Source organism: Wolffia australiana, chromosome 19 (genome assembly GCF_029677425.1).
Source record: "Wolffia australiana isolate 7733 chromosome 19, ASM2967742v1".
NCBI classification, from domain to species: Eukaryota; Viridiplantae; Streptophyta; class Magnoliopsida; order Alismatales; family Araceae; genus Wolffia; species Wolffia australiana.
This window is the reverse complement of record NC_135853.1, coordinates 6,484,187-6,504,006: the sequence shown is the minus strand read 5'-3', so window position 1 is coordinate 6,504,006 and position 19,820 is coordinate 6,484,187. Positions and strand designations below refer to the sequence as shown.

Genomic DNA, 19,820 nt, shown 5'->3' with positions numbered 1-19,820 from the left:
GCTCCTCCCGGCCAGTACCTAGCTTAGCTTTGACCCCTAGGCCTACCATAGCATTGACGACCCCTCGAAAGGAAGGACTAGTTTGTCAAACACAACAACGGCAAACCAAGGACAACACCCTCCTACGCCTGCGGTTATCTTGCCATCCCCGACGACTCCAAGGGGATTGTCACCGGTTGATTCAGCCCAACGACTATCTATCTTTTATTTGTACGTCAAGATCGGGGGACGTACATTTAAATTGATAGTTGATAGTGGCAGCTGCATCAACGCAGTCTCGGAGGAGACCGCCGTGACACTGGGATTAACTCTCATACCGCATCCCAGTCCATACAACGTCTCATGGATAGATGCATCCACGCTACCCGTTAGGAATCAGTGCTATATCCCACTGAAAATGAGTACATATGACGAGAAGGTATTATGTGATGTCCTACCAATGAAGATCGGTAGCATCATCTTGGGACACCCTTGGTTATTTCACCATGATGTCCAGATTTCCGGACGAGCCAATACCTGCACCTTCATCTATGGCGGGAGACGACTTATTTGGTACCCCTCGACCAAGGCCTTCACCCCATCCTTGCAAGCCCCTCCGGCTCCTTCTCGATCGACACCTACTACTCGTCATGAATGGATGTATATTCCGTCGAGAACTGGAGGAAGACAAGGCGTATTCCCCTGTGTGTTTAACCCTTACCCGTGCCCTTGTTTCTGAGGATTTAGTCGCAGAGATCTCGACTCTGGAGGTCACCCAACTAATGGATGAATTCAAGGAGGTGTTCTCGGAGGAACGACCTAATGAACTACCTCCACTGCGTGACGTACAACACGCCACAGACTTAGTACCGGGAGCATCCGTCCCCAATCTACCTCATTATCGGATGGATCAAGTGAAGTATGAAGAGCTTCACCGACAGGTTCAAGGAACTCCTATCTAAGGGGTTAATACGAGAAAGTCTCAGCCCATGTGCCGTACCCGCACTCCTGGCGCCAAAGAAAGATGGATCATGGCGGATGTGCTGTGACTCGAGGGCCATTAACAAAATCACCATAAAGTATTGATTCCCGACTCCTCGAGTACAAGACCTCTTCGTTGAGATGGGAGGCGCCACAATTTTCTCCAATATTGACGTAAAAAGTGGATACCGCTTTCAAGATAAAAGACGGTCTCTTTGAGTGGAATGTAATGCCATTCGGGCTATCTAATGCCCCTAGTACGTTCCAAAGATTAATGAATGAGGTCTTACGCCCATTCCTTAGGAAATATGTAGTCGTTTATTTGGACAAGATATTAGTTTACAGTTCTAGCCGCATCGAACATATGCAGCATCTTCGGGATGTATGCTCAGCACTTCGGCGGGAAAAGCTTTACGCTCACCCAAAGAAATGCACCTTGTTCACTACGGAGGTTTCCTTTCTTGGGTTTATCATTTCCTCTAGGAAAGTATCAGCTGACCCGGCAAAAATAGAGGCCATCACCACATGGCCAAAATGAAAAGACATACATGACCTTCGTAGCTTCATGGGTCTAGCTGCATTTTACCGTAGATTTGTGCCTGGATTTAGCAGGGTCACTGCCCCCATTACCGACCTCATACAAAAGGAGAAGTTTGAATGGACCATAGCCGCCAACAAGACCTTCGAACAAGTGAAGAAACTAATGACCGAGACCCCGGTTTTGAAACTTCTTGATTTTGGCAAGGTCTTTGAGGTAGCTTGTGACGTCGGGAGTAAACATAGGTGGAGCCCTTTCACAAGACGGACATCCCATAGAATATATTAGTGAAAAGCTTAAAGACACGCGTATAAAATATGACAATTATGATCGTGAGTTCTACGCCCTAGTCCAAGCTTTGAGTCATTAGAGGCACTACCTCCTTCCCCGCAAGTTTGTTTATATTTTGATCATAGTGCTCTTCACCACATACAAGATCAGCGGAAGGTCAGCGACACACATGCGCGCTGGATTGCGTATCTACAAGACTACGCCTTTATAATCCGGCACAAGAAAAGGAAAGATAACACCGTTGTCGATGCTCTGAGTAGACGCCCTCTAGTGTTAAACATGATGTGAACCCAAGTAGTGGGATTCAAACAGCTGGTCCAAGACTACGAGGATTGCCCCGACTTCGGCCCCATTATACGTGCTCTGAGGGATAAATTGAGCACTAACTTATGAGGCTATTACGTAGCTGATGGATACCTCTTCCTCGACACCATATTTTTGCTCGAATGGACGACGGAAGCAGCTGAGAATGTATCAGTGCTCATGGATATCTTTTCAGACCTCTCTGGCCTTAAACTCAATCAAGCCAAATCCTCATTCATCGGCATCGGCATGACGGCGGATGAAGTGGACAGATGCTCCCAGATCCTCTCCACCCCAATTGAGACTCCCCATCCGATATCTAGGCTTGCCCTTAACAATCGGGCAGGTCTCTAGCCGAGATTGGCAGCCTGTAATTGATAAGATTGAACGACGATTGGAGGGTTGGAAGGCTCGCACGTTGACTCGGGGGGGACGCCTGATCCTTATCAAGTCGGTGCTTGCGGCCATACCCACCTACTACATGTCTATCTTCCGGATGCCGACGGGGATTCGGGCCAGACTTGATACCCTCTTGAGGCGGTTTTTCTGGCGTGGGACAACCATGGAGACGCCCGCAGCATGGCTTTGGTATCTTGGGAGATGATATGCTGACCTCTCCAGGAGGGTGGCCTCGGGATTTGTGCCTTCCAAGAGGCCAACCTTGTGATGATGTTTAAGTGGGTGCAGAGGATGATGCAGCCACCCACAGACCTAGCAACTAACGTCTTATGTGACGGATATGGGGTATCCTTGGATTGGGGCCAAGAGGGATAGCTAGCCGTGGGCGTCCGCCTTCTGGAAAGGACTTTGTCCCGTCTTTCGGCTGGCCCGGGATTTTTTCAGACCCCGGTTGGGAGATGGATCCGCCTTCCGATTCTGGCTGGAGGATTTTTCTGGCCTGGGGCTGCTACAGTCTTCCTTCCCCCGGCTATCCGCGCTGTCCAGGGATCTTAATGCAACGGTGAAGACGTGCTGGGATGGGGCTTGGCTCCCGGTGTTTGAAGGAGGACTATCGGACCAGCGGATCTCTGAATTGGTAAACCTTCTGAGCCTCCTCGACTCAGTGCGCCCGTCGGAAAGCTCACTGGATGCTTGGGTTTGGCTGGACACACGGTTCTCGGTCAAGGCGGCCTATCAGTTGCTGAGGCGAAGCTCAGGCACAGAACCCTCTGATCTGCTGGCCAGCTGCAGGCTCCTTTGGAGACGGAGAATCCCCCTCACGGTGAAAATATTTGGGTGGTTCCTTCTCCGGCGCCGCCTGATGACCCGAACAGCTCGACGGCGTATTTATCCGGAGGAAGCCGCAAATTGTGTCCCTATGTGCGGGGGCCTTGAGGACTGCTCTCACCTCTTCTTCGAATGTCCTATGACCCGAGAAGTATGGGCAGAGGTGGAGGGCGCGCGACTGGAGCCACGGTCGGAGGTGACCTTCTGGGAGTCGCTTCGAAGCGGCGTTTATCGGTGTGAAGCTGAATGGCAAAAACTTTTTGCTATCCCGTGGGCTATTTGGCTTCACCGAAATGATGTAATCTTTCCAGGCCGCACTCCCTCAGTCATGGCAATCCAACGTGACTCGAGGGGGTTGGCAGCCTTCTGGCACCGAGGGCTATAAGCCCGGTGTCTTTTGTATGCTTCTCGGGTCATTTACTAATTGCAGCAGGGGCACCGATTGGGTGACCCTTTTCTTTTTCAAAAAAATAATAATAATATAATAGGTACATATTTAAACTTAAAGCTCTTGTCAATAAAGGGACCCACGCCTCGTCCCAACACTCACTGACTTTGGCCTCTGGGTGTCTCGCTAGTGCAAATAGTCTTGTGAACTTCAACTTCATGGTGCCTTGGTTAGACCAATTATCAGTCCAAAAATGGAACCTTGCCCATCCCCCAATTTGGGCTCAAAGAACTCCCGCACGTGAGGTATCGCTTGGTGTAGACCAAAAGGGGGATTCTCCCCTGAGAGGAGCCCAACGCCTCTCCCAACCTATCTCGGAGCCATATCTGTCTCTCAGGACATTGAAAACTAGGCCCTCTGTTGACTTCATAATCCGTTCCACCCATTTGGCCAACAATGCCAGATTCGTTGATTCCAGATGGACCCCCAGCCCTCCCTGCTTCATAGGTCTCCACAGTATCTCCCACGCCACAAGAGGCACTCCCTTGCCCCCTTCCTCTCCAGTGCCTCCCCAAAAGAACCTTCTCATACTCCCTTAATTCAGTAAACATAAATTTAAAATATCACAAGAGATGGGACAGAAAGAGAGACAGTCACCTATTTGAGTAAACTTCTAACCTAACGGTTAATATGCCTCCTTAAACATCAATCAAGAAGTGCCCTATGTTACAACTGATTCTCAAGAGATGCTTTTAACCCAACTTATGTTACATCAGTTGGCCACTTATTCTAATTCTCAAGAACTGCTTTGACCCTAACTTCTCAAGAGAATTGACAGTTTGGGCAAGTCCCGTTAATTGCGGCTATGATGTCACAAAACATACACAAGGTTCATAAGTCTCCCAAGAGCTAGATGCCAAACAAAAATTCAATGACATAAATTGTTTTTGACGATGTGACACTATGCTTACATGGTGAATGTGTAGAAGCTGCTATTTTGGGAATATTTATAATGGTGAGGTCAAAACATTCAACATACACCTCGCTTAGATAAATACAAATGGTCTGTCTGAAGTTGAGTACTTTTTAACCTCCTTTCATCTATAAACCAAGAACTTATCCTTCAAAATAAATGTTAATGAGCCTTCAGATTGGCTGATAATTGCATGTTCCTCTCTGGAGAGGCATAAAATAAAAGGAGAGGCAATATAATTCTTCTTCCTGTAGTTCCCTAATATTAGGCACAAAAGGGAGTTAAGCGGTATCTCGGTTGTTCTGCAAAGCACACAAGAGTGGGTAATGGCTTCTTGTCATATAGAGGTGGCATGTTGCAGGTCCAATGAATTAAGATAAAATTTGATTGAACATTTTTTACTCTCAGAAATAAGCTTTTCAGGAACAAACCTATTCTGGATAAAAATAAGGAGGAACACTGATATCCATAAGATACAAAGAACAAGCTCATACCTGTTTGCCCATAGGCAAAACATGTCGCCTTTGTCCCATGAAAAAGACAAGAAATAATAGGTTCCACTGTAACTTGGTAAACCTGACAAGAAAAAATCATAATTTTTTTAACAAGAGAAGCCAAAGAAGATGCTCTAATCAGAGACCGGGTCGAGATTCTTTGTACCTTATCATTTGTGACATCCTCATCAAGAACACTGTCGAAGCAGAATTCATGCTTCTCCACATATGCAGTTAAGTCAACCTATGGAGTGTCATCTTAGATGTTTGTTTCCATTAAGAAAACTGAATATTAGGATATTCACCCCGAATATCAAAAATTGAAACGACAGAATTATGAGACCAAATTTCATATATTTCATATATTTCAATTATGATACAAATCTCATATATTTTGAAATAAATGCACTAAAATTTTTGCAAGTTCATTGGACTCCAGACTATAAGTTTGATGTATAAACTTGAGACATAAATGGGAAAGATTCAACTTTTGAGACAATGATGCATTGTTTTCAAGCGCTATAAAATTCCATTAGTCTCCAAATGAAAGTTAGTGTCTAAAATCAAAGCAGGAGGGCGGGAAAATTACCTACCTTACATTGTTCAACTAGAGCGTATGAGTCTAGTATCATAGCTAACCATCACGACCCTGAAGTGAGAAGGTAGAAAATCATGAAGACAAGTACAACTACAAAGAAAGGGTTGATCACTGATTCCGTGAGAAGGAAGAAAGGAAAGGAAAAGAGCCAGGAGGACAGGTTGGCAATGATTGGGTCAAGCACAAATGTTTCTATATTATAACATGGGTTTAAAGGTAGAAGATTGGTGGCCTATACGATTGAGAAACCACAACTGATTAGAAGGTGATGCTGTACCAGCGAGGTTGGAGAATAGACGCATCAGTAAAAACATGAAGGTCATGGAGGAGATAGAGTCTACCAATTCTTTAGCAGCTCAAATCATCTACCTAGAGAGCTTATCGCAGTAGAGACTAGCATTACAAATGAAAATGAGGTATCACTGAACTTCTTATCTACACACTTAAGAGCGAGAAGGTTTACTCTGAGGAGGACATGGGTGTGGGAAGGAAAGTGGCCTATGCCAGCAATGGTAACAACATCATAAGAAGCAGTGATAACCTTGAGGTTACTAGAAGAACCTTAATAAGAGATGAAACTGGGCCAAAGCTTTTCTGGGCAGTGGGTTATCCAAAGAAGAGGAGAGTCAATGCAAAAAGGCACCAATTGGGAGATTATCGATGAGGTATTTGGGCCTGTCGTTGAAGAGGGGGAAGATGGCAAAAACAGACTGGCAACCAATTATAAAGAAAGTAGAACAGGAACAGGAGGGTGGCAAGCGAAGGTGTTGTCAAGTGAGGCGCTTGGTGCTGCTGCGATTGGTATGTTGAGCTGTCCGCATCTTTCATCTTTTGGTATTCAAGATACCAACAAGGATTGGGAAAAGACTAGACATCATTATAAGATGCCTCTCTTTTTTTGAATGAATATAAGATGCTTCTTATGGAGAGGATCCAGCCCAGAACAAAGCCACGGCCTATTGTGTCGGCCTATCGAATTGGGAAGATTCGGGGTCTTACACATACAAAGTATGAACACAGCGCTGCCAACAAAGTGGGTGGAAAGGATTATGAATCCTTGAAGACAACCTCACCATTCAAATACTTTTTAAAAAAATTAAAATAGGAAGCCCACCCAAGTCGGTTGTCTACCCAAAATTACTATTGATATATATGATCCTGACATAGTACATGCCCAGCCCGCCGGGCCCATATCATCTCTTATGTCCTACTGAACCAGTAGGATATACATTTCCCTACATCATGAAGCACCAATTCTAGAGACACAGCCTTCCCACTAGATATCACCTCGTTGTGGAGAAGCCACAACGTCCAAAGCACCGTTCCAAGGGACATCACCCTTTAGGCAAGGACTCAGAAGGATTAGGAATTTCTTCTCCGCCAAGTTACACGATGGCTCAGTATTTCCTTATTGGGTGGATGCATGGTCGCTACAAGGCATGTAGTGTGTGACATAGCCTTAAACCAAGGTTGAGGACTGCTGGGTGGAGTGTGGAACACGATGTTAATTGGTGCCCGATCAGACCACAGGGTTGCAGAATTCATGGACATGAAGCAGTCCCTAGCACAGTTAAGCCCAAGGTGCATCAAACAAGATGGCTGAACATGGGTCAACAGCCCTTTCCAGACCAAAAGGTGATCCATGTCCTCGTGATCGTCTCTACCTCACCGCGTCTCCAGGCAGCTCCTCCCCGGTCGATCTCTATCCCCCTCAACTCAGCCTCTCCTGACCATTTCTGTTCTTTCTTCACCCTGGGAACTCTCCTGATCCTCAAATTACATAGGAGACAATACATCCTTAGACCGGGAATGTATTATTGGTATCCGAGCGAACCTCCACCTGGCCTCCGATAAGGCCTTCGTCACCATGGAGACAAAATCCGAGGGCTCCTCCACAGAGGGCGTCGACACGTAAGCAAAAGCCATAGCCAAAGCTCCGGAGCTCCACCTCTCGGCCATCGCCGAGCAGGTGAAGGTACTCATGCTCGCACACGAGCAATGACAAGCAGCGCAAGGAACATCGCTGCTATTGGTCCCTGTCGGGAATCACCGACAGCCACGCAACAGCGGAGCTGATTGCTCGGATTCCATGTCCGGCGAGAAAGATGCGGGCCTCCGGCTGCGTCCCGGCAACCGTTATGCCGCCCGCTGGCAGTGGGCCCTCAAATTGCAGGCCGTATGGCCGCGACCTCATCGGCCACTCCTGCCGCGGACCTGACTGCTACTGCCACTGCCGTATTGACTGCCACTGCTGACGCGACCTCGACCACCACCACCGCCGTGGCCTTGACCACTGCCACCACCGCCGTGGCCTAGACTGCTGCCGGGGTCCAGACCATCCTGATCGCCTGAATCCCTCCCCCCCAACTGCTCTTGCAAGGCCCGGACGGACGAGAGAACCCCACGCCAGCAAACCCTAACAAGCCGCCAACATGGGGCAAGGGGCCATCAACCCCTGGCCCAGGGCAACAGTTCTCCTCCCTGGGGGGGACGATTAGGGAACGGCAGCCGTCATCCGTCACATCACATGTCACGGTGCTGGCAACATGACGAATGACGTGACGGTGATGGTGACAAAATTAGGGGCCGTGACGGTGGCGGTGACGGATGACGAACTGAGAGTGACGGTAAAGTGACGTTCCCCTCGGACGAGTGACATGATGGGACAGCCGTCACGGATGACAGCCGTGATGGATTTTTAAAATGAGCTTAAAAATTGTTAGATTTAAGCTTTTCAACAGTCGAGATTTTGCCACGTGGCGTTGCTAACTTGATTTCTTGGCATTTGGAGACAAGCCCCTGCATTTATTCGCGCGCGCAAAAGGCTGTTGTCCAAAGATAATTGGAGATATGCCCCTACAGTTCTCTCTCCTCTGCATGGTTGTTTTTCCCATCACACGTGACGGTGACGCCGTCCAGTGACGGGGACGCCATAAACCGTGAAGGTGACACAAACGTGACAGATTTTTCTGAAATCTTCGTATGTGTGAAGGGATGGTGACGTGAGGAAACTTTCGCCACATCACCGCCCGTCACGAATCGTCATCCATGCCGTCACGTTCTGGGCATCATGTCCCAGACGTGCCATTCCCTAGGGGCGAGGCCCCATTCACCTCGGGCCCAGGAGCAACGAGAATGGGCCCGCCACTTACATGGACAGCCTGAGTTCTCTCACCCACTAGGGGAAGGGCGGCCATCTCCCCCCTGGCCCTCCTCTCTCTGGGACGGGCCCAGCCTTACTCGCCCACCAGAGGAGGGCAACCCCTCCCGACCCAGGCCAACCTCCCATTGGGACGGGCACGACCTTACTCACCCACCTGAGGCGAGCAGCCCAGTACGACCCAGGCCCACACCCCTCTGGGATGGTCCGGACTGGGCCTACGAGGGCCCCAGATTGCCAACTCCGTGGAGATAGGATAGACACCCCCCCACTCAAGGCCCTACTTTAGGATGCCCTTGGGGGGACTGAATTACGCTCCACGGTATGAGCTTGGTCAATCAAGACCTCCGCATGCCCACATGTCCATATCGGGACAAGAGGCCATGGCCTCACCTTGCTCCTTGCCATCTGCCTGCGTCCTTCCCCACCACGATTGTGAAGCCAAACCTTGATGAGCAAGGGGGATGACGAATGGGATGTTTGGTCGATCTTCCCTTGGCATGCACCACCTCTGTGGTTTCCAAGGAGTCATCCTCCATGCCTAGACATCAACCATGATCATGGACATCCCTGCCACCGCATTGCCGAGCCTCCAATTTTCTCAGATGGGGATCCAGACAGTTGGTTGCGGCACGTCGAGCAATATTTCCGGGCCACCCATGCTGACGACATGGATCGCCTGAACTTTGCCTCTTCATACTTGGACAGGAAGGCATCAGCTCGGTTCTGCTACATCAACGACTACACGGGTTTCCAAGATTGGGCGCATTTCAAATGTCAGTTCATCTGGCGCTTTGGTCTCCAACCTCCCGTGGAGTATCATTGCCTCGTTCACCTTCAGCAGACCGGGACCGTGGATGAATTGATCGCCTCTTTCATGGAGCTCGTTGGTAGTAACCCACGCTTGCTGACAACACCGCTATGCATGCCCTACACACTGCCTAGCGCCCCGCCGTGCGTGCAGAGGTAAACCGACTCTACCCCAGGACTACTAGCGAGTTGATTGAATGTGCCTTTGAAGTGGAGTCGACCTGGCCGAGTTACAAGATCAACGGCGACCACCAGCCGTCTCAGGTTGTAAAAATAGGCGCCTCCTCAAGTACTCCTGCCAGGCAATCCTCAAGCCTCCTTAGTTTTGCTACCCAACTTGAGGACACGCTGGTCGTCCAAGGGGGGAGTATTGACAGGATTCCCGGGCCCTTGTTGGGGGCATTCTCGTCGTTTTGTCATTAAGGGCACCAGGCCCCTCCCCTCCATGTTTCATTTAAATAGCACAGCCCTCCTTCTAGGAGGGCAGATTGGAAGTTGTTCTTAAGCATTGTTAGTTTCTCTTCTCGTATCTCTTCGTATGAACAAACTCTGTCTCCCCTCGCAAACATCGTCCTGGTGATTCTCTACTGCATTGTGTCTCAGGTGGCTCGTCCCGGCCGATCCCTACCCCCTCATCTCGGCCTCTCCCTGACCATTCCCGTTCTTTCTTCACCCCAGGAACTCTCCTTGTCCTCAAATTACATCAGTGACGAAACATCCTTAGATCAGAAACATATCAAAAGCATGGACCAGGGACTTACCCAAGAACTTTTGAAAGAAGACATAAAATATTTGAAAGAGTTGCTGGAACTTTGAAAATTTACTTGAAGTTTGTCCGCGTCCAGAAATTGGGTCATTCCTTTATAAAAGATATTATGGAAAAAGGACGATGTGTGTACTTTTGTCACCTATTAAGGTGACAAAAGTGTAGATTGAATCGTTCCTGGGGGGGGGGGTGTGAGCCCAAGGCTGCAACACCCTCCCTCCCCGCGCGGCAGTCCCGTCCGCCGTGCAAGTTCGAGCCCGCAACCCCACGGTGGTCCCCTCCGCCGTGCGAGCCCGAGCCCGCGAGCCCTCCCCGCGGCGGTCCTCCGCCATGCGAGCCAAGCCGCAACCCCCTCGGTAGTAAGAAACGAAGAAGAGTTTGAGAGGCAACGGTCATGCCAGGAAGATTTTTGCACCACTCTAATTCAACACCCAGTGGTGGGAGTGCCTATGACAGAGGGCGAAGACATGGCAACCAGAGAAGCAGTGGGTACAGAAACAGGGGTCGAGGTGGGTGTGGAGGGGGAAACAGGGGTGGATCCCAAGATGGCAATCTGAGGAGCAATGGTGGATATCACGGAGGCAGTAACGACAGTGGATATCAAGGAGGACGAGGACATGGGCAAGACCATAGCGGAAGATTAGCGTATATCCGCAGCATCAGTGACACGTGAGCATACTGGCAAAAATTGGAAGAGGACGGCAGGAGGACACACCGTGTAAAGCTAAGGGGTTCGTCCGATGCAGACCAGGCGATGAAGGGGCATGTAGAAGGGACGCAGCTCTAAACTCGCCAAGGGGGGAGCAAAGAATTCTGGGAGAGACAACAGGCGGCCGGAAGAAAAAGACGGAGGCAGGCGGGAGCCAAGGGGAGTTGAAGATACAGAGGAAGGATGGGTGACAGTGAAACCCCGTCGTGCCAAAGAAACTCGGCCCGTAAATCCAGTACCACATTGGTGCCACTTCAATGAGGAGAAAAGGTGTTTTAGATGTGCCTAGCTCGGGGATATCACGCACATGAGTGCAGAGAACCGGTAATATGCCGCCGGTGTAAAAGAACAGGTCATCGTCATTTTAACTGCCAACAAGGAGAAGAAAACAATGGACGCAAAGTGCATGTGGAGACTCAAGGTCAGACCAAAGACCACAAGCAAGTAGGCCAGCCACGGAAGAGCGGGATCAATGCAAAGCTACTCTCCAGAAGTGCTTGGTGGGAGATGTGCTGGGGGGCCCTTCAGACGTAGAGGAGGCCCAAAGGGACCTATGGAAGAATTTTCCGACGTTGGGGTCAACTGAGGTGTGGAGGCTGGATACCAATACCTTGTTTCTTCAGGGGCTATCCATGACGTCATATGTAGCTGTTTGCGGCTGGACACAGAGAATTGATGACAACACAAAGATAAGATGGCGTCGGGTTCTTCCCATGGACGGGATCAAAGGAAAACAAAAGAACGAGGTCGTGGTGGAAGCGCATGGAGTCACATTGTTACAGCGAAGAAGGTCGACACTGGACTCTATGGTCGCATCATTTGGGAGGCTCAAGAGTATCATCTCGACGGGCTTGGAGTTGGGGGATCCCAAAGTGGTACTTCGAGAAATTGAAATGACAGAAGGAGGTCCGATACCAGGGTCGGTCCGACTACAAGCAGGCGGGGACGTCTTTAGAGTGGAGTTCCAACCCAGGATCCCACCGCCGGCACCAGAAAACACTAGGTGTCCTAGGACTCGACAAGACAAGATGTCCAGCACAGACAAGAGAAACGGGGCAGAAGTCTGCGGAGAAGTCCAGCACAGGCGAGAGAAAGCAGTTCTGCAATACACAGGGCTTGTCTGACACTCGTCGTGCCATCGGGTCCCAACAAGAACATGGAAGTTATAGAGCGAGACGGCTCAGATCTCTGCAGCCACCAGATGTTCCGAATGAGCCGAACATGGTGGCTTCCCAACAAGGGGAAAGCAACAAGGAAACCCAAAGTCCACCATGGCAGAGGGTAAGGGCGCCCCAGAGGACACGTTGGATCAAGAAGGCAGACCTTCAACGCTTTAAAGGCATGGTGTACCGGCAAGGGAAATTGGCCTTGACTGATGCAGAGGGCAAGAAGGCATGGGTGGTGACCGGGAAAAACGATCAAATACGACTGCGAGAAGAAGGCTGTCAAGAAAAGTGGAATCCACGACAAGTGATGGAAGGAGACAAACTAGACAGCAAGATAACAAGGGGAAGGAGATTGAAGCGCCATCCAGCCATAGAGTGGAAACTGAGATAGAGGAGAATCAGATCGCACAACAAATGGTGCGTGAGTTAGCCGAGAAAATGGATCTGCGGCCGGAGCCGCGACAAGGGGGAGGCCATCAGAACAATTATGAAATGCATCTCTTGGAACATGCACGGTCTCCAAGATGGAGGCATGGAGTGGTGGGAAGATATGTGCGCCAATGGGGGGCCACAGGAGTTTGCTTACAAGAGACAATGCTTGAGAAGTGTGGTGCAAAGGAGTGGAATTTGGTGGGGCGTGGTTTCCTAGCGGGATGTGTGGCAGTCAATGCAGTCGGGAGGACAGGAGGTGTATTAGTGGCTTGGAACATGGCGGTTTTTGCTAAGGTCTTGGACAGGACAGTATGTGGTGGCAGTAAAATTGAAAAGGAGGAGTGATAATTTCCATTACGTTGTGGCGTCGGTCTACGGCCCAGTTATTGCAGCTCGGCGAGACAAACTGTGGGAGGAGCTGGAAGGAGTGGTCTCACTCTTTCAGGGGACTCCTTTTCTATTTGGGGGGGATTTCAATGTGACGTTGGAGGCGGGGGATAGAATAAAAGGTGCTTGAGGCGAGGACCAAAGATCGGCGAATTTCTGGTAATTCATTTCGCGAGCTGGATTGCAAGCAATGGGACCAACAAATTGTACGTACACATGGCAAAACACAAGGGGACCTGCCACCCTCTCTCGCTTGGACAGATTTTTGTGTTCAGTGGAAATGCTAGATGTATACCCACTGGCTGATGTGCGAGCACTTCCTAGACCGCTGTCAGATCACGTTCCAATTATTTGGCAAGATAATGTCGGCCAAAATAGATCTACATATTTCAAATTGAATAGATCATGGCTAAGAGAAAAGGGCTTCAAGGAAGAAGTGGTATCGCGGTGGACGCTACAACCCAATTGTGGCATGGCCACAGAGAGGTTGGCTACCAAACTGACAGGACTAAGACAACATCTTATGGGGCTCAAAAAAAAAATTCGAGAAGGGAGACACTACAAAAGGGAGGAAGCACTATTAAGAGTCCGACAACTAGATGACATAGAGGACACCCGGTGCTTAGTGGAAGCTGAAGTCAATGAAAGAAAGGCTGGTAGAGAGGTGGTGGAAGAGAAAGACAAGAAGATAGAACTTGATTGGAGGCAGCGTTCACGACAGCTTCGGCTGAAGGAGGGACGCCAACACTTGCTTCTTTCATCTGATCGCGAATGGAAGGCGTCGATCGAACCAAATACTGAGGCTGCAGGTGGGGCACCATGAATACGATGGAACATGAGCAGTGGGAGGAGCATTAATAGATCATTTCAGAATGGTAACTAAACGGGGGCCTCGTAACCGATGGAGGTGGAGCGGAAGAAATGCATCCCTGGTGACACAAGAGCAAAGATTGAGATAGTAAAACCATTCACTCAAGAAGAAGTGCAGGTACTGATCCAAGGGCTAAATGGTGAGGGTGCACCAGGCCCGAATGGATTTCTGGTATTCTTCTTTGGAGAGTTTTGGGAGCTGGTCAAGTCCGAGGTTATGCACACGTTAGATGAATTCTGACGAGGAAATTTTGACATGGAAAAACTCAATCAATCGCTCTTGTTTCTGCTCCCCAAGCGACCAGGAGCAACCGATGTGGGGGATTTCAGACCCATTGCATTCTCGAACTCAATTTATCTCATCATCGCCAAAGTGCTGGCCAACCGGTTAAGGAAGGTAATTGGGGACTTAGTCGGACCATTTCAATCTGCATTCATTCCAAGGAGACAATTAGTGGACGGAGCAGTGGTAGCAGGAGAAATTGTATCAACATGGAAGAGAGATGGGACAAAGGGCTTCCTATGGAAAGTCGATTTTGCCAAAGCCTATGATTCTCTTGATTGGAGATTTCTTTGGTCTGTTATGCGAAAAAGAGGTTTCCCCGATGAATGGGTGGCCTGGGTGCGGCGATGTGTTACGTCCCACTTATTCTTACTCCTGGTGAATGGAAATGCGAAAGGAGGTTGGATTCGTCCACAGAGGGGAGTCAGACAGGGTTGCCCGTTAGCACCTCTAATTTTTGTTCTAGCAGTGGATACTTTGGCTACTTGCACCCTCAGAGTCTGCGAGCACGACCTCCTCAGAGGCTTCTAGACAAAGAGTTATCCGGCGGGCATTCCCTTACTTCAGTATGCAGACGACACAACGTTCTTCATAGAAGGATCGGCAGAGGAGGCACGTGCTTTATCTACATTATGAGATCTATTTTCAGACTTCTCAGGCCTACAATTGAATCGAGCCAAGTCGGCATTTGTGGGGTTCGGGCTTCCTGCTGAGGAAGAGGCCCAATGTGCTAACGCTCTAGGCACACCTAGAGGGTCGATTCCGATGAGCGATTCAGGTCTTCCGTTGACAGGGAGACATATGATAAATGCAAACTGGCGACCAGTGATTGAGAAGGTGGAGAGGAGATTAGAAGGCTGGCAGAAAAGAGTGCTATCAAAAGGGGGTAGCCTGGTGCTACTGAGATCGGTGCTCTCAGCAATCCCTGTTTTCTATCTTTTGGTCTTCAAGATGCCAACAGGTGTGGAAAAACACTTGGATAGATTGTTGAAAAGGTTCTTTTGGGGAGGCAATGAACACAAAGAGCGCAAGGGGGTGCCCCTGGTCTTGTGGAATATAGTATGCTGACCTGTGAATCAGGGGGGTTTGGGGATCCTCCACCTGGAGTCCATGAATTTGGCATTATTGACCAAGTGGGTGGTAAGACTTGGATCAGCAAAAGAGGACCTGGTCTTGAATGTCTTGAGAGACAGATATGGCTCAGAAACTGATTGGGAGTGGCGTTGGACCTCTCTAGAGGGGAGTCTCCATTTTGGCAGGGTCTATGTCAAGCCATACCGCGTATCCGGCGGGTTTTTTGACCCCAAATTGGGAGCCGGTGTTGATTTTCGATTTTGGACCGATAACTGGTCCAATAAAGGCATCTTGAAAATAGAATTCCCAAGACTTTTTGCACTAGCGCAGAGCCCTCGCGCTACCACTAGTGAGTGTTGGGATGGAGCTTGGAACCCAATCATGACAGGGCATTCTCGAGCCACAGTTTTGAATTTATGAATATGCAACAAGTCGTTCTCCATCTGACCCCGACTAAGGAGTCACGTGATGGATGGATATGGCAAGGGACAACTTTTTCGGTAAAAAGAGGCCTATATGAAGATCAGAGGGGACACGCTGAAGGATTCAGCAATCACCACCACATGCTCCTTGTTGATGAAGCAAAGAATCCCGCTCAAGGTGAGGCTCTTCAGCTGGTTGTTGAGGCGGCAACGATTAGTTACAGGAGTCGTACGCAAGAGATGGGTCCCCATGGCTTCCACAGAGTGCCCTTGTGCGCGGATGTGGCGTCCCTTTGTTCCTTTGCCCGGGAATATGGGCATTGCAAAAGTTGCGGGGCGGATGTGACATCAGATGAGGCACTTTGGGCTTCAATTGGTGATGGAAGATACAGGAACAAGCTGGATTGTGGAAGACTCCTTGCAGTGCTATGGGCGATATGGCTGCACCGTAATGAAGTGGTATTCAAGGAAAGAAGGCTTCCATGGAGAATGTCCTACAGGACGTGAAGGCACTAATATTTTTGCTTTGGAGTTAGGTGGTGGCAGACCATTTTGGTCAGGTTGTATATGGCTTATACACAGCTTCTTTTCTTAATAGCATCAGGTTGACCACCGCTCCGGGTGGTCTTCCTTATTTTCTTCAAAAAAAAAAAAAACTTTTGTCACCTAGTATTAAAAAAGGCATAGAAATACAATATTTGCATGAGAATAGAGTAAATGAAACACTACCCAACCAAGGAAAGAAATGGACTACTCAAGGCAAATACACAAAATGATAAGTAAAAAACACAAAAGCGCTTAAATTGGCATAGATAAATAACGGACCTTCAGCTTCGGCTCATGGACAGTTAAAAGTGTGCCATCATCCACAGTCACAACATCATCCTCCCCACGTGACTTTTCTTTTTTGTTTAGTGGTCTCTTTCGAACCTGGAGAACATCTCAAAATATTAATAAAAGACCAAACACCGCATACTGAAACAAAAAAAGAAACTAGATATTACAAGTTCAAAGGTTAAAGCATGTTACGCTTTCACATTTAAGAATTTTCAAGAGTGATATAATGATAATAATAAATTTAAAACAAATTTAAGATAGAGAAGGGTAGTAACAGAAAAACACAAACGTTATACAGGACTTTTATCATCATGAATGATTTTATATGGCTGAAGATACATTTAAAAGCAATTTTAAGAAGAACAAAAAAATTCAAAGTAGAAAAATTATGATGACTCTTATAAGACGCAATGACAAGGAATTGACAGCTGCTGTAGGGTCTAGAATAGGGGGGAAAAGTATGAATGCAAACACCCATTCCACAATTCTTGCGTCGCAAACACTCCACGGAGGATCAGCTTTTTGCTACGTGGTGTCTCATCTGTTAATTCTCGGCTAATATCGTTTTATGGTATCAACTAATGTGCATTTGCAATTTCTTAGTCTGTCTATGATTTTTGGAGAATAATACCAAACTTATACCAAAGGCCATCAAGAGAGAGAGCCAAATACTAAAAGTTTCATGAATGATGGCAAAATTTTAATCATAGGTTATAAAGCTTTTCTGTGAGCAAAATTATAAAGCAATATCATTTGACAAATATCCATGGTTTTCTTTGACATTTAAGTTCCTGACTTAAAAAATTCTCCACTAGAATTCTTCTATTTTTCATAGTCAGCTTGTTCGTAGAGCAAAAATTATAGAAACCGTTCTTTCATCCTTTCAACAACGCCAGGATTCCATACTTCAAACTATCAAAGATCCATTTTCTAAATTGCATACTATCACATAGAATCATACCACAACTTTGATCTTTGATATGCTGGCTTCTTTTCCTCCGTGCTCTTTTGACAGAGTTGGAAATCTGCCACTACCGTCCAGTAATGTCTTTTGCAGCTTACCAGCCACTGTATCAAACTCATCGTCAAGACTTGAAGTAGACACAAAAGATGGCGGCTCATAGGATTCCGAAGCAAAATGCTGTCAAGAAAATGAGAAAGAGAGGAAATTTGCGAGTAATTAGATAGGCGCACGATCAAATTGCGACCACATGGAACTACAAAATAGTCATCGTGAAGCACATAAATCATGCCAAGAAACTTCAATTGACCATTCTTCACTGAGTTATTACAATGAAGGGGTATTTATCCCCATAAAAGTATAAAGAAACAGCTATCAAGGCTTCCTCTCTTTTAGGCCTTATTTTGAGTTATCTGATGGATCCGTTGGGATCTTAATCAGAAATCTCTTCCACAAACATATATCACACAACTCAGGGAAGGGATGCCTCGAAAAATTAGAAACTATTAAAAACGTCAAAGAGAGTTTAACATTAGCCTCACCAAAACAGACTTTGGGCACAGGTCGACGAAGAATTTTCACAAAGAGAGAATGACGCAAAATAGTGAATCCTACCTCTGAAATGAGTTCCGTGTCATCAATTGAATGAAGGTCCAAAAGCCCAGCCCCAAATTCACCTCTTAGTTCAGATGAGTAGAGGCTAGAATTCCCCACAACAAAACTAGGAGAATTATACAGATCCGCACCAGAAACACCATTGAAACTCATACTCTTAAAAAGCATTAGACGCCTTTGCTTCTCCTCAGCGGATTGCTCACCATACCCCTGCCAATATGGTAATTATTGTAAATTTCCATCGATAATAACTTACACCTTACCTAGCAAACAGATATGCGAAGAAAAAAACCAGGAGGCATGAAAGGTAACCAAAGATAATACGAAAATTGATCAACAAAAATGTGACCTGTGGAACTATTATGAGTACAAAAATGATGCCGCTAGTACCATAATAAACACGAAATTTTCAAAAAGTGCGACGAATGCTACGAAAATGGATGTTCTTAATTATACCAGTAAGAAAAAGTGAAACCAAAAATGAATGAGAATATGTACGCAAAAGAAATCAAGTGAAAGTAAATAAAATAATATCAAGTCCAATAGACTTCTTAAAAGGCAGAATTTTTGAAGCATTGACGAGATATCGTAAGGTTATTTTTCCCCAACTTGGGCTAACATGGATTTTTAAAAATTGGGCAGTTTTTGTTAAACCATCAGAACGAAGACTGTCCTCACCCGAGGTTGAATGAGTAGCCCTCCATGTCATAGATGATTGCAAAGATGCAAGATTGTTTGAAAAACTTCTCGAGACAGAAATAAAACCGGTATGACAAAATCTTTTCGAAAAAGCTTTTCAACAGAGGTTCTACAAAAAAACATCCCATGAAAGCTAAAATCCGGTTCTTGAGAGACTCAGAAAAATCAACGCAAGTTTAAAAATGCCATATGATGGGAAAACATTCACATCAAAAAGTAATCCCGACCTCGCATTTGAATTGTAAAATAAATTAAGGTATCCATATTCCAACCTGCATTTCAAGAAATTATATCGCTCTGTGTTCAGCGGGATTCGACAGAGACGAGAGAAGGTACGTCACCACATGACGACTGTTCCCCAATACACACACCACTTCCTATTAAGAGGTCGCTAAATTGCAGTTCAGAGGAGAAATCGCGACTCGGCGTAGTTGTATCGCTGGATTAAGTAAGAAACTTCGTCGACGCCAAACTGCACAGGCGAGATGAGCATAAGCGACTTGAAGGAAGACCTCCAAACAATTGTATTGATTTCACACGATGCTGGTAACCCACCAATGGCGCAGAAACTTCGAGGTCCGGGAAAAACGCAAAGTGATCTCGAATTGAAGATCAAATGCGACAAAAACTCCCGGTTAACGAGATTCACGGAGATTTCCGCAGCAACCTGATTTTTCTGCTTGATCCGAAACTTCAAGGTATAAAGCAAAGATCCAAGATTACAGTGGATCAGAATTCAATGAATGTACCGAAATCAATTCCCACTGCCCTCGCTCTGCTCCCACCGCCTCGTTGGATAGCCACCGCTCTCCGAGGAGAACGACTCTTCGAACGCCGACAAAGTAACACCGTCGGTG

The 19,820-nt window shown here is 47.4% G+C and overlaps 1 protein-coding gene across 1 annotated transcript in view; it reads right to left on the bottom strand.

The window, feature by feature from the left end:
• The window catches only part of LOC144715926 (kinesin-like protein KIN-13A), a 22,457-nt gene extending 2,637 nt beyond the window's left edge, over window positions 1-19,820 (bottom strand). The window contains exons 1-8 of the mRNA XM_078590934.1: window positions 19,713-19,820; window positions 19,519-19,639; window positions 19,236-19,435; window positions 18,265-18,474; window positions 17,650-17,829; window positions 16,677-16,781; window positions 5,341-5,418; window positions 5,175-5,256 (exon numbers count right to left, since the gene is read on the bottom strand). Of these exons, the coding sequence (XP_078447060.1) occupies window positions 5,175-5,256; window positions 5,341-5,418; window positions 16,677-16,781; window positions 17,650-17,829; window positions 18,265-18,474; window positions 19,236-19,241 (661 nt within the window). The 5' untranslated portion in view covers window positions 19,242-19,435; window positions 19,519-19,639; window positions 19,713-19,820. The remainder of the gene's footprint in view (window positions 1-5,174; window positions 5,257-5,340; window positions 5,419-16,676; window positions 16,782-17,649; window positions 17,830-18,264; window positions 18,475-19,235; window positions 19,436-19,518; window positions 19,640-19,712) is intronic.